Raw genomic sequence first — 15,986 nt, forward strand, 5'->3', positions numbered from 1 at the left:
AACGTTACATAATTCATTACTACACGTTCATTATATACAATAAAGCACCCCAAAAAATTGGCCTTTTCAACATGGTATAATAAGTGATCTATAAGGTATTTGGACCTAAAACTTCACATACACATTCTGGGAACACCCAAGACTGATATCACATCTTGAAAAATAACCATATTACATGAACGTTAATATCTAAAAAAGAATTCTGTTTTAGAAAGGTTCCTTGTGATGGAAAAGAGGAAATGGTTGTTTTAAGAATCTTTGACTGAGTGTTTGTTTGGTGAAAACTCAATTGCTGTATCATATTAAAACACATTAAAAATATAATTCTTAACACACATAAAATGTTTTATTTTATCTACCAATTTACAAACAAATAGAACGTAAAAGTAAAACATTTTTAATCTTAACCTCAAATAAGAAAGTATCAAATAGAAGTTTAAACATTTTACATAAAAGACAAAAAAAGTCATGAAACATCAGGTACTGGCTGTACACATAATCATGTAAACAGGTGAAATTATTCGACCAAAACTATTTTGAAACATCTATCAAAATAAAGTAATAAAAAACATGCCAATTAAACAAAAAACTAGCTTTTACATGAATTACACCCAAACATGGAGACATGTGGCAGGATTTTCTGTCTAAATGAACTTGTAAACAGACAGACTGATGGTAGAGAAACGCTGTCCGGAGGGTTCAGATGAGACGGGCATCTCGCGTCTATGGTCCACCTCCGTTGTATTCCTACAGAAGTTCAGCAGGCCAGAAACGTCATCCCGTTCCTGCGGTAGGCACTCTGTCAGAGAAGAGCAGAGATGAGAAAATCTGTTATGAATTAACACCGGAGGTCCACAGAGGCAGAAGGCCGACTCTTGTTTTCCGGTTTCACAGACGACATGGGCTGGAATGTGACGCTTTTTTCTTTAATGTCGAATTGAAGGATTTCTGGTTCTGTGGGTTACGCGACACCATTCTGGTCTATTAGAAATGCAGATACAAAACAAGTGCGGTTCACAAGTGGTTTATAAATGTGTTTGGGGAAACTGGAGGCAGATTTGTTGAAAGTGGCGTAATTGTGACGGTTGACATAACTGCAAACCAGTTGTTATACAGTACTGTATTTTATTTCTGAAGATTATTGCAAAAACATGCTTGAGTAATATATTTAAGAGACACTGAAAATATATATAAAAATACTGTATATCATTCTTATATTTGGCTATGAAATAGTCCAAAATGTATAATATGGGATAAAGACATAATACCCAGATTTACTGTATTACACATAAAATGCTATTAATACACACAAGTTAACAAGTAAACAAAAACCAAACCACAAAACAATGATTGTGATAATGGCAGATTTGTTGTCGAATTATTTATCTTTTATATCGTTTTAAGCTTTCTTCTTATCTCAAAGAAGACATTTTTCATTGGTTGTGAGTGATCATAAGCTATTGCTTGGCTCTAATAAGTGGTCACCCAAAACAAAACACAATTACTTAATATACTGGCTATGTCTCGTAGAAACAGCGGTAATGTGAATCACTCAGGTAACCACAATCCAGGCCGAGACGGTCACGGCTAACATGTTAAAATAACAAGTGTTTAAGTCTTTATAGACTCTCACCAGCATCATCAATTATCATTAATTAACCACAGATTGGAAAAAACAACAAGAAAATTCATCACAATAAGTTTTACAATATTTTCAAAAGCATTGTGGGTAAAATGATCAGCTTTTGAGAAACAATGAGAAATCAAAGGAGATGCTTGTTGATGGCATCCTTCTTGAGACACAGGTCATGTTTTTGCATTCATATCATGACTCTTATTTTGTCTGCTATTTTAACAGAACATAAGAGGAACGGAGACAGAATCCAGACTACAGAGAGTCTGATTCAGACAACTTACACTGCATACAGGCCAAGAAACATGAACTGACCGGATAAAAACAACAGAAAATAAGGCAAAGAGTTGGATGTTGGAGCGCTCTCATTTCACATCGGACAACCTGGAACTTATAAAGTGAGATTCCTGTATATCAAAGCTCAAAGGTTGTGTCTTGATTTGCTTGCGACTTCTGTTTCGGTGGGTCATTATATTCCAGTCAAATTATAGGATCAGCACACTGCAAACCAGATTTCTAATCAGAGCAAACAAGGACCAGAAGAACATCCGATCCTACAGTCTGAAACCGGCCGTAAGACTTTGAGTTTACACCTGTATCTGTTACACAGTAAGACAATCACGTCTGTTGACATCATACACTGACTGCTTTTCACATTTGCATCTGTGCCTACTTTAATACATGCTATAAGCAAAAGGATTGTACTATCGAAAAAACATTACATTTCAATCTTATCTATAGACCAACAACCAATAAGCCATGCACTAAAACACCCTGAACCCCATACTAACCAACTAGCAATGCCCCCCCCCCCAAAAAAAAAACAGAACCTGTATTAACAACCAACACCCTAAAAGAACCAAAACACCATAAAAACCAACAAGCAATACCCCCCAAAACCCAGAACCTGTATTAGCTACCTAGTAATGCCCTAAAAGACCCAGAACACCATAGTAACCAACTAGTTATGCCCTCCAAAAACCCAGAACCCATAGTAACCAAGTAGCAACACCATAAAAGACCCAGAACACCATAGCAACCAACAAGTTATGCCCCCCCCCAAAAAAAGAAACCATAGTAACCTACTAGCAACACCCTAAAACAGTGGTTCTCAAACTGGGGGCCGGGGCCCCCAGGGGGGCCGCGCGATGGTGTTAGGGGGCCCCAGTTTTATGACATTTTATAAAATACATTAATTTATCATGAATTCTGTGTAGTTAAACCTAAAAAATAAGGCTACTAACCAACAGCACTACTTTGTATAACTTAATATGTTTTGTTTAAAAAAAATGTTACATTTTAGAACAGTTTTTTGTCATAAATTTCTTTGGGGGACCGCGAAGGAATGCACAGTACACAAGGGGGGCCGCACGCGGAAAAAGTTTGAGAATCACTGCCCTAAAAGACCCAGAACACCAGAGCAACCAACAAGCTATGCCTCCCCCCCAAAAAACAGAAACCATTGTAACCTACTAGCAACACCATAAAAGACCCAGAACACCATAGCAACCAACAAGCTATGCCTCCCCCCCAAAAACGGAAACCATAGTAACCTACAAGTAACCTTTCAAACTGGGGGCCGGGGGGGGGGCCCAGTTTTATGACATTTTATAAAATACATTCATTTATCTTGAATTCTGTGTAATTAAACCTAAAAAATAATAAGCCAACTAACCAACAACACTACTAGGTATAATTTTATGTTTTGTTTAATTAAAATACTACATTTTAAAACTCTTTTTGTCATAAAATTTATTTCGGGGGGCCGCAAAAAAATGCACTGTACACAAGGGGGGGCCGCACGCTGAAAAAGTTTGGGAACCACTGCCATAAAAGACCCAGAGCACCATAGCAACTAACCAGCAACACCCCCCAAAAATCCAGTACTCGTATTAACCAACTAGCAACACCCCGAAAGACCCAGAACACCATAGAAAAAACGTTAAAAACTTTTATGCCTACATTTAATTATAACATTTTTTTTTTAAATAAATCACATAACCGAATATAACATCTCTGACATAAAACATATATTTTAAAAGACAAGCTCAAATTATTTAACCGATTGATTCAGATCTGTGTATTTTGATCGGATCTCTTTCCTGTTTGACAGATTTGTGTGTGGATGAATGGGGCTTTAATGAATACTGGATTTTTTCCACCTATACTCACTTTTTCAACACAAAAATACACATCCTCTAGGAATTTAACCAAGAGGGGTTCCCTAAAGATCCAGAAAAATAAATAATCCGCCCTGATATATGTATATAATTGAGATATATCTGAATGAAGATTTCCTTCCTGTGTGGAATATATTTTAACTTTGACTGCTGCACATGAGACTGTTGTAGCGTCCTCCCTTCTGCTTATTATTTATACTGTGTAAACGGAAAAGACCGCTACAGAGATTCAACATCCCGTATGCTGCGGAACAGTGTTAGAGATTTACCTCTGATATATGTCCTGAAACTGACTCTCTGAGGGTCTGAACAACTACGACTATACCTACTGTATAGATTCATTCAACATCCAATATAAAAGTATACCGTACAGTAAATAATGGACAAAATATGATCGATATGATATCTTACAGCTGTTGTACAGGTCACTACTGTATGTGGAGAAGCGGTAAAATCAGAATTACATAAATCTACTGTACAGATTTAATACAGATTAACACATCAAAATGTTAAGTTAGATTAAAAAAACTTGAATTTATAACACTGGTCATTATTTATTATCTGGGAAGTTTCAGTAATATTTCACCCTGGATCCTTTCTGCCCCTGTTATCTGTCATCATCTGAACCTGGTCTTAAACACACGTCTGCTCTTGTGGATCAGACAGAAAAGTTGACGGTAAACAACACTGAAGATCAACCGAACATACACAAGCATTTTTCAAGGGCTGAAAAACGATTAATCGCGACTAATCGTTTGCAGAATAAAAGTTTTTGTTTACCTTATAGATGTGTGTGTACTGTGTATAATAATTATGAATATATACATTAACACCCAAGTATAAGTATATATTTAAGAAATATTTACATGTGCATAATATACATTTAAGATTAATCGCGATTAATCGCATACAAAATAAAAGTGATTTTTGGCATAATATATGAGTGTGTGCTGTGTGTAATTATTATGTACATATAAATACACACACATTCATGTATGTATTTAAGGAACATTTACATGTGCATATATATTTATTTATATTTTATATATTCTATATTATATATAAATCTAATTTTTTTATATAAATTAAAAAATCTGACTGAATATATGTATGTGTGTGTGGTTAAATATACACAATAATTACACACAGTACACACACATATATTATGCAAAAAAAAAAATCACTTTTATTTTGTATGCGATTAATCTTTTCCCAGCCCTAATTATATTTAAATATAATTTATATAAATATAATTTTTTATTATAAATTTATTTCTTAAAATTATACATGCATGTGAGTGAATCTATATATAAATAAAATATTAAACACACATATGATAAGAGTAAACAAACACTTTTATTCTGCAAACGATTAGTCGCGATCAATCGCTTTGCAGCCTTACAGAACATTTTTCAAGAGAAAGAAGTTTATCATGTGAGCTGTACGGCAGGATCATGACACTGCAGACAGAAAGACGAAAGAAACTCCAAATAAAATCCTGTTAATCCTACAGTAAATGTTCCTGATGATCTCATTCAGTTCTTTAAAAATTACATTACATTTATAACAGAAAAATTTAAACTGATGCCTTGTGGATGAAAAATTCAACCTCTGCAAACCCTTAGCGACCACTCGATCATTCATAAATCTCCATTTTGCAGTTCAATAGTGCTAAGTAAGACCTTCTCTCTTTCCTTATGGAAACAACACCATGGAGGTCTTTAGGTAGGCAGGACTCTGGCCTTGGCAGTGGGTGGCGGACCACGACCGGCCTCCACAGACCTGCCGGCTTAAACTACATCGACAGAGTCCAAGAAAAACTTGAGGTCAAATTTATCTGCAACACAGGCAGAGGAAGCATCAGCCAGGGGAAAAACGTGTCTCTGATGAAACCCATCCCGCTGACAGCACGAGGAAGAAGAGCGCGTGTGGTTTCAGAGGTCTCGTACAGAAGTCAAAATGCATTCCAGTAGCCCAGCGACTGACCCGTGCTGATTTTATTGCCCGTATATATTACGAGCTCTGCCAGAATCCAGAACGTATGGATCAGAAAATCTGGGATGGGGCGATACGGAGGGGCGGCAGGGGTCTGGAAGCCGTTATTGGATGCATGCTTGCGTCCTTCACTTCTGGTATGAATAGACGCCACATGTTGGAAGTTATTTGTGCAAGCTGTTGAATTTGCATTGGTAGCATGATGTGAATTAATGTCCTGCTCAAAAGAAAATCCTGTCTACATAATATTAAAAAAAAAAATGTATGCACAAGATTACAGCACAATTACACAATAATTGCTTGATGGTTCACAGTGGATCGTTGTGGTGACCTTACTGTCATAGTTGTTAAAAGAAATAATTCATCACGAATGGACGACTCTGTCATCATTATAGAGATTTGAAAGTCTAATCTCTAAACTGCAGGATGACCCATGACATAAATAATGACTCTTCTGTAAAACACATTTTTTTTATAATGTCCAAAGCTTTAGTGCTTTAAAAAGCATCATAAAAGCACTCCAATAAACGTGAGTGCTATGTTTAAAATCCCATAAATTATTTGCACAAATTGAGATTTTGGTATTTAATGGAAGAAAGAAAAATCGTATGGATTTGACAGATGTGTACAAGCAATAGATTATTAAAATATTTAACTCGGCATGATCGAATTAGCATTAAAATTAGGATAAGAGCTAAACTCTCGAGTGCCCCAGAACGGAGCCAAGATGAAAGAGAAGCTTCTTTGGTCGTCTTGTTTGCGTGAGGAAGGAAACTGTTTGCACTTCTCTTTTCTGCCAGGATTGCGCCAAAAAAGATGGATGACCCCCGGTGAGAGGAGGTTTATCTTTGATCAGCGCTGTCGTGTCCTCACATTGGCCGTCGAGTCTCGGGCAGCGGCGTAAATGTGAGAGACAAACCGTCTCCTCTCCGCTGAGAGATGACACGCCGATTATCAGTGTTACACTGAGGGAAACTCGCATATGTAACTCATTAGATACAATATCATTCTGTCTCCCTCCAATTTTTATGCCCAATAAAAACGGTCGCCATCAGGCATTGTTTATCCAATGTTGTAAACAATACGCCACGCATGGCCTTTGTTGGGAGTCGACCGTTTTGCAGATGCTCCCGACTGTCATTGTTTTACGATGCCCGGTCGCTTTGACGAAGACAGAAACATCGTGCGCAACAATAAACAAAACGAAGTCCTTCGCACGCTTCATAAAGTTGAGTGGTGTGCATTTTTCTGCTCCGAACACCTCCAGCGGTTCCTTTTCTGACGTTTTTACGCAAAGTTGGCAGGCCAAGATACACATTAGACAAAGAGGTCAAGAATACATTTAAACACTCCGGTACAAAAAGAACATAAATACTGACAAAGAAAAACAAAGATCGAGCCCGAGCGAGAACTTTACCCCGAAGACTGAGGAAAAAAACAGGGATAGGTCACTTTAAAATGAATATCCTGTCATCATTTACTCAGCATCATGTCCATCCAAACCAGCATGACATGCATTCTTTAATATAACACAAAAGGGAAAGTTTAGCAGAAATTCAATACAACTACAAAAAATAGCACTAGAATACATGAACAGTACATAATTGGCAGGTTAGATACTATTTAGCAAAAAAGTTTAATTCAACCATACTGTATTTCAACAGCACTTTTTTTAGGACAGCAGCTTTACGGTAAATTACCATACTTACAGTTTATGTTTTTACAGTAGTGCAGAGATATATAATTAAAAGGAGTAAGAAATATATAGGATGGTATTATTACAAAATAAAAGTACTGTATATAGACATTACCACCTGTGAAAATCAAACCGTTATATTCGTAGCGCTATCGCTTTTTTTCATAAAACGTCTATATTAGTAGTACTAACTTGTTGAGGGCACGTAAATGTTAACAGAATGGAGAATTATTATTCAAATCTAAATAAATAAATTCTGAGCGCCACATAAAGACAAGATAGAGGTAGCATGAGCGTGCATTTCACTGGCCGTAATGAGACGTTGCTATATGCGTAACTCCTGCTTGTGCATATTCATGAGCGGGACAACACAGATGTGAGAATGTGTGTGTGCTGGCGCCTCACAAAAGAGGATGAGGATACGCTGGGAGGTTCGGTCCGCCTGGAGCCGGCTGAATTGGATCAAGGCTACGATTCGCAAGATGCCGTATGACTGGGATTTCCCCGCCGACAGACTGCCAAAGCTCCGAGTCTGCCTGCGAGTTCAAGTGTATCGGTGTACAGCCGTCCCGGGTCAAAACCTCCCGAAAATGCATGTGACCTGAAATCTAGTGGGCTTAGTAAAACAGACAAGGCTAAGTGTGGGTTTTAATGCAATAATGAACTTCAGACTTCAGTCTTTTGTGTCACTGGATGCAGATCAAGCAGGTCTGCACAGACATGGTGCAGGACGTACAGTACAGTAGACAATCTTATATTGTCATTCTTTATTATTATACTGTTATGATATATATTAATTTCATTCTATAAAAATGGCAGACATGTGTGGTCTCACTGGTTATCTCTGCACCCAATGTGGCTTTAATGTAAACAGCATTATTACAATCCGAATTGTTCTCCTCGAACCCACGAGTCTGCAGTAGACAAACGATAACAGCAGTATGATTTAGAGTAAAGCAGCACCTCTGAGACTTCTGGGTAAAGGATTAGAGTTGTTATTGTGCTGCGAAGCCCCGTTATTTGGGGAGTGGAAGCCGGGCCAGATCCGAACCGTTCCAGTGGGGAAGTGCATCCCAAAACTCCGACTTAATGGGCCGTAGTGTACACCACCACGCTGTGAAGTGGGATTTGGGGGTCATCTTGTGGAAAAACCCCCTGTAAATCAAGAGCATCTGAAAGAGGCGGAGGGCTGCAGGCAGCGCGCAAGCCTGAAGATGAGACTTTATTCAAAAATAATAGCCGGTCTGTTTACCGCGCCACGAGATGGATTACATGGCACTGAAATAAATACTTCCAGATGCAGCTCAACAGAAATTATACTGAAGAAGAGGGGAAAAAAACCACTCCATAAATCTAGCGAGAGAAAGAGCAAAGAGTTTTCTGGCACCAGAATCTCAACTTCATGCCTCTAATGGTGCAGTGTTTTCATATCGATGCCTCAACAAATAAGAAAAGATAGGCCACCGCTGCCAACATTTTTGGCGCTAAATAAAAACAAATAAAGTCCTTTGTGTTCGAGGGTCAGAATTTAAAAGTCCAGTTCTCGCTCTGACAAACTTATTTCAAAGACAAACATCACGCTTTGCTTCGAATGGCGCCAGTACTTCAGGCTGCATTTCTGCACTGGGAGGTTTGAATATCATTTCGATAAAATATTGCCTCTTTGGAAGACTACCGTATGTCATTCTTCCAAGTCCGACTGACCCGCTCCTGTACTATTCTGCCAGTCCAACCGTTCTCCTGACATCCCCGAGGCAATTTCATGGAGTAATAACAAGCTATTCAAACCGCGGGGAAGAATGTCTCTGCTTGTAAATGTGTAACTGTTAGGGATGGTTTGAATGGCTCTGTAGACACGCAGCACAGGAACCGGCGTCCGATGCCAATACTAGAAACGGAACTGGTATTCAGGGATGTAAAACCTGCTCCAATGGGCCATTTACAGCACAGTATTTATGAGGCATTGACAAGAGCGCTGTCTGTGGATGTCAGCAGCCCGGCACAAGTCCCGTCCTCAGATATGGAGACGACGGAGCAATAAACAAGACGAGCGGAGACGCATCACCCCTCCGTTTGTTGTCGTTGGCGCAAAGTCTTACGTGTAGTGAAAGAAGGGGAAACCGCAAAAAGCGACTGACAAAAAACTGCTGTCACAGCGCCTTCGAAAGATGCAAGAAGACCAATGAAATTTAAACACATCTACTAAGGATATAGATGAATTCATTTTGCTTCCTCAGATTGCAATTTTTAGGGGGTGTAAAACAAACCCCAAAACTAACCCAGACAGTAGGCGACTCCACACTGCAGCTGCTGACTTTGGGGCAGATTTGGCCCAGAGTCATCTGCTACCTGGGAATCCGCTAACCCAAAGTACTACAACTTGGAGACTCACCTGTCCTTCACGGTTTGAAACCTAAATACCAAAACACACCTTAGCAACTGCATAGCAACAGCCTAGGAACCAGCTCAGCATCACTGTATGATTTTTGAACAGATACTCATGAAAACTTCATGTTTTGCATGTCATGTTATTCATTACACTGTATGCGGATTTGCTCATCTCGTTTACGTTCACACCAGACGCGAATAAAGCGTTAAACGTGAGTGATTTACATGTTAAGAAAATGCAAAGACGCGATAGATATCCTGCATTGTGATTTGTGCGAATGACTGAACTTTGGCGGATATTCGCCCCACATTAACCAATCGGGAGCTTGCTCTAGCAGTGATGTATATATGACGTAGCGAGCTGAGGCAGAAATACGAAAAAACAATGGAGGACAAAATCATCGTCGCTGTATGAGGACACCCGGATAGGGCTGTCACAATGATTAAATAATCGTGTCATCCAAATTGTTTGACCTCATCGCGATGCTTTCAGATCACCATGATGATTGCACATCTCTCTAAAAAACACAAGGGGGAGCTGCAGGAATGTATTTTTTGGCAGCCACGTGGTCCACTATTAATATGACCTTAGTAGGATTGGCTACTATTTAAGCCTTTTCTGGTATAGTCAGTTTATTTTGATTGCATTTTTATTTTCAGTTATTTTTCAGACACTTTATTATTTTTATTTCTTATGAAGAATTTTCAGTTTTTTAAACATATATTCATTAAATAATTACTTTTAAATATGTGTAATGTGTATTAATATTTACTGCCAGGTAAACCTTGCAAAAGATTTTATTTAAATAATCACAACCATGTGCGAAAATTATTTCACGAACAAACAAAAATATATGAGAATTAAATGTCAAAGCAATAAAACGGACAATTAATCGTCATAACCATCACAATTTATTAGGCAATTAACCGTCAGCTAAATTTCATAATAACATAGTAACAGCCCTATACCCGGATGTACAACACATCTCTGTAATTTTATAGAAACAGGAATAAAAAGGATCTTGCTTGGAAGAAAGTGGGTGAGGAGGTCGAACAATCTGATAAGTTGTAAAAAAACGCTCTTTACTCAATTTGAGCTATATATATTATGGCTCTCAAAAGATTAATCATGATTAATCGCATACAAAATAAAAGTTTGTGTTTGCATAATTTATATGTGTATATTGTGTGTAATTATTATGTATATGTAAATACACACGTACATTTAAGAAAAAAGTTATTTGTGTACATTATTTATTTATTTATATTTAATAGAAAATAAATAAATAAATAAATCTTTTGACAGCTCTATATATTGAGACTACAAGCTAGCTAGCTAAAGTCAGCAAATTGAGCTTATTCGCGTCTGAATTTCATGCGCAAATGATGCAAGTTAACTCGAAATGTTTAAGCGTACAACTACGTGTAAATAGCACGATTTATTTGCTTCATTCGCATCTGGTATAAACGCACAGTCATGCTTTATACTTCTTATAGCCATTTGTTGCTTTCAACAAACACAAGTCTAAAACGTCACATATCTGTGCACTAACAACAAATCCCAGCAGATATTACAATAATGCCTTGCACTCTTTGCAACAATAACACACCAATACACTCACGTGTCTTTCTTAGCTTCACATTAGCAGGTCAAATGAACCATAAGAAAAGGCTGTTTTTGCCAAGCATCTACAAAACTGGCAGCTACAAACACAAAACAACTCCATCTGATGAGATGATCCTCTAAAACATCAGAGGAATCGGATGAAAGCGTACAGTACCGTATTTGTGCCTGGCCGTTGACTTTCTGTCCTGCCGGACGGGGGAGGTAATTGCGTTGCCCCCGTGCGTGAGTGTAATCGAGTCATCTCGAAAATGATTGTGGGTCTTGCGTTACTCTTCTAATTCGATTTCAAAGTTAATAATCTCACGATGACTTGATTTCGGTAATTTGAGGCCGATAAAGCCGCCAACAGCAGTCACTGGGGCAGACGTTTAAATTACATAATGCCACACATCCACAACGGTTACAAAAACGGTGAAACTTGAGTGAAAGCGAAATGTTTCCAGATCGGCTTTTTCTCTTTGCGTCAGTCCGGGGGAGTGATCAGAATGTTGCACGGATTTAAAATGTTATTACGGCTACATCTCGTGTTTACAGCAGAGCGCGGTATGTGGCCGTACCGCCAAACACGCTAACAGTTAATGAGAATTTGTCTTGCGTCTGTCAGCAGCCTACAGTAACACACATCTGACAGTCCGAGCACCTTTCGAGGCAAACCGTGCGGTAAAAGATCAGATTAAAAATTACGTATTGGTCAAAATTTAAACTGGCTCCAGTCGTAATAAAACCGAGGCAATTATATGCTAACTCAGTTCTGAAGGTCGTCACTCAGTTCATTATTCCAGTGAGGAACTGAGATTTACTCCTCAAAGACTAACACGAGTGGCACCGAAGTACATCTGGAAGTCTTCACTCTTCGTCATAGGTTGGAAAACCATATAACACCTGTTTTATATATTAAACAACACACTTCGCAATTCTGCGTTTTCTACAGTTAAACATGCTAGCCTCATGTTTACACCACGGAAATACCCAAAATTCGTACGTGGGACCCAGATTGGTGGGTGACAATAAAATTGTAGTAGTAGTCAGGTCTTTTAACTTGCAAAGGCCGATCAACACCACAAAATGACTTCAGATTATTTTTTCAAGTTGTTCGTACCGAATATCCGCAGTAAACAAGACACTTGATTGCTTTTACCTGAAAAACACAGTAATGATGTGTGCCGGAAATAAAACAGTGATGTACCGCAGTAAAACTTCACTAGTTTGCCATTCACTAACTGGATTACATCAATGAAAAGTAACAAACTTTAAAATAAAAAACTGGCGCGCAGAAGCGATACTGCCGAGCCTTCTCGCGGTCGCTGGCTTGGGAGCGATCAAGTAGCCCGTCATTGGTAAATTGCTCATTACCTGTGAATTACAGATTGACCACAATAGCACAACCCTCCAAATTGGCTGCGAGACTGTTTTAAAGTCATTTCTCCAGCACAAGCTAACACTTAAAACACCCACAGCCCTGCTCCTGATGGAAAATTATAACTCGCAGTCGGGTCGCATGCGTAAGAGCGCAGAATAAGTAGACGGTTCTCAGCTGTAAACAGAACTTACGGAAAACAAAACGAAATTAAATCTCCTTTGTATTTCCAAAAAGGATAGAAATTCTGCTTATTTAATTCGCCAGTAGATCTATGTGACTTTTATGAGGAAAATTACACTAACCACAAATTGCTCTAAACAATTCCAATACTTCAGGGCTTGACCACTTTAAAATGGGGCTGTGCTGCGATTATAAATATAACTCTTTTACGGCTCTGTTATTACGTACTGAGAAGGGGGAGAGCGGGCCAATCTTGTGGCTGTAGCGCCTGATGGCTTCTCTGATGTGGGTGGGTTGGATGGCATTGCTCTGAGACTCTGCGCCACAGGCCGGTGAGCTCTGCAATGGAGAAGAGAGAAAAATACAGCTCGGATTATTGCTAAATCAAAAAGACGGTGGGTGTCCTGCAGTTTAATGCATAAACGCAGCCTGGCGAGGACACAAACGCACACTTTCAGATTAGAAATGGGGCGAGGAGGCTCGGCAAGCCCTTTACCTCCACGGAGATATAAGCGCTCTCCATCATTTGATGTTTTATGAATTGTCAGCGAGGGCGAATCTGACAAACACAGATCTGACGGCAAACACTGAATTCAACGGAGGAAAGCAAATGCTTGAACCTTTACAGAAATAGTACACAATAAATAAAACAGATTTTTAGCGCCTTAAAACATTTAACATGTAAAGGGATTTGAGTTTAAAAGATATAAAATCATTATTGATTTGTTTCTGAATTGCAAATCTTTTTTTATTGTTTTTTTATTGATTTTAGAGATATCTATCTGTCCCCATTCAAGTAGATAGGACTTTAGTCTTGCATGCATGAGATAACTGCTCAGTGGTGTTGCAAACATGGTCGACTTTGTATTTGAATAACACTAAAGTTGTCTATCAGTGGTTCTCAAACTTTTTCAGTGTGCGTCCCCCTTTGTGTAGGGTGCATTCCTTCGCGGGCCCCCCAAAGAAAATTTATGACAAAAAACAGTTCTAAAACTTCACATTTTAATTAAACAAAACATTAAATGATACAAAGTAGTGCTGCCTTATTTTTTAGGTTTAATTTCACAGAATTCATGATAAATTAATGTATTTTATAAAATGTCATAAAACTGGGGCCCCCCTGGCACCATCTCCTTGGGGCCCCGGACCCCAGTTTGAGAACCACTGGTCTATATAATGACTTGTAGTGACCGATAGTGTATTTAAGAACTGCTACACAATAACATCCCAGAATATTTTATGTACAGTATTTGTGTCAATATATTTAAACGGTACCTTTTTCCTCTTCCTCTGTTTAACTTTGCTGCTGCCGTCCTGTGTGAGTCCTCCATTACCCTGTGTTGTGGAGTGAATTTTACTCTGATGTCCTGCGGTCAGAGGAACGCTTGGGGTGGAGGGTGGGGTGTTCTCTGGAGAATCCGTCTCTCTTTTGGTGGCTCCAGCCTGAAGAGAGACCAAAAAAAAAAAAAACATATCACTATTGTTTATTGCCTAGTGGTTAAAGATATGATGGGACTGAAAGGTTGTAGGTTCAAATATCAAAAGTCTATTTGACTATTCGACTATAACATCTCACATAAGATGGATGAAGTCAAGGAATGACTGATTACGATCACATGCATGCCAATCGCTAGGCTGTGGCTTTAACACCACATAAAACAATTTGACCTCATTGCGTTGGCTGTGCAAGGTTTGCAAATTAGCTTAGGCTACAAGCACTATGATGCATGCATTGGATGTCCCTCCTTTACAAATAAACGTAAATAATAAATAAATAATAAAGGGTTTGATCCACAGTAAACACAAATACTGCACTGTAAGTCTCTTTGGATAAATGCATCTGCCAAATGCATGCATGTAAATACAAAAACCAGCAAGATGGACTTCATCACACCAACCACTTTTTTAAATCAATACATTTGTCTTCGTTTTTTTTAACAATGACGTTAGAATCCCGCTACACTTATGAAGAGCACAATGTACTCGTCCTTCTCCATGAACATTTCTGACATCACACAACTTTAGTTTTTAAACAACAGTTGGCTTTATACTGAAAAAATAACCAAAAGTATGGCGGTGACGATGCATCTAAGGTCACAACTACAAAACATTAAGAAATCTACGCAAAACATCACCTGCAGTTTTAAGACACAATCTCTGTCTGCAGGGTCATTCTGTCACTCTCACCACATGGGAACACAAACCGACCCCCAAGGTTCAGACGAATAAAAACAACAATACTGGAAAATACCATGTGTGCATCCAGACCCACAGTGGCCTTGGACCAGTCTGACTGAGAGAGAGGGAGGGAGGAGGTTTCTGTGGTCATCATCCAAAACGGATCCCACCGCCCAAAACCACTTTGCACAAACCTGGCATGAGGTCAAACCCGCAGTGCAGACAAGTCTCATCAGACTTTCTTTTCTGATAAACAGGCATTCAGAGAAGCTGATAGATACTCAATTAAAGCCTTTTAATTCAGTCTGAAGATTATCAAACTAACAAGAGTAAACCAGTGATAAAAACACTCCCTTTCTAACTTTTAGGTTTCGTTGTAAATAGGACCAGTGGATTACAAAATAAGCGTGCACTAATAGTGTACTAAAGTGAAGTACTGTATATCGCACTTTAAATCAAAGCAAACAATCCAACACTGGCAAAAAAAGCCAATGTCTTATGCGTCTGAGCTACATACCAACAGGTTTGAAACAATTTGAAGCAATTTAACTTGAAATAATTGCAATATAAGTCAGCGGTAAAGAAAAGCTTTAAAGGGTTTTGTGTACCTCTGTAGAAGAGTTGCCGTACTGGATGAAGGTGGCAGATATGGCACGCTGGAAAGGATCTCCTGTTTTAGGAGTCATATCTTGTTTAACCAACAGGGCAAGATCAACAACCTAAAAAAAAAAGAGTGAACACATATGAGG

General features: G+C 38.6%; 1 protein-coding gene across 3 annotated transcripts in view; it reads right to left on the bottom strand.

The window, feature by feature from the left end:
* Nucleotides 1–324: 324 nt before the first annotated feature.
* Nucleotides 325–15,986, bottom strand: part of supt3h (SPT3 homolog, SAGA and STAGA complex component) — a 111,968-nt gene continuing 96,306 nt past the window's right edge. For 2 of the 3 annotated variants that reach the window (XM_055171726.2, XM_055171727.2), the window contains exons 9-12: nt 15,846–15,956; nt 14,335–14,502; nt 13,288–13,398; nt 325–799 (exon numbers count right to left, since the gene is read on the bottom strand). In XM_055171726.2, coding sequence (XP_055027701.2) covers nt 758–799; nt 13,288–13,398; nt 14,335–14,502; nt 15,846–15,956 — 432 coding nt within the window. In that variant the 3' untranslated portion in view covers nt 325–757. The remainder of the gene's footprint in view (nt 800–13,287; nt 13,399–14,334; nt 14,503–15,845; nt 15,957–15,986) is intronic. The other variant, XM_055171728.2, reaches the window with a different exon arrangement.

This window comes from Misgurnus anguillicaudatus, chromosome 7 (assembly GCF_027580225.2).
Source record: "Misgurnus anguillicaudatus chromosome 7, ASM2758022v2, whole genome shotgun sequence".
Lineage (NCBI taxonomy): Eukaryota > Metazoa > Chordata > Actinopteri > Cypriniformes > Cobitidae > Misgurnus > Misgurnus anguillicaudatus.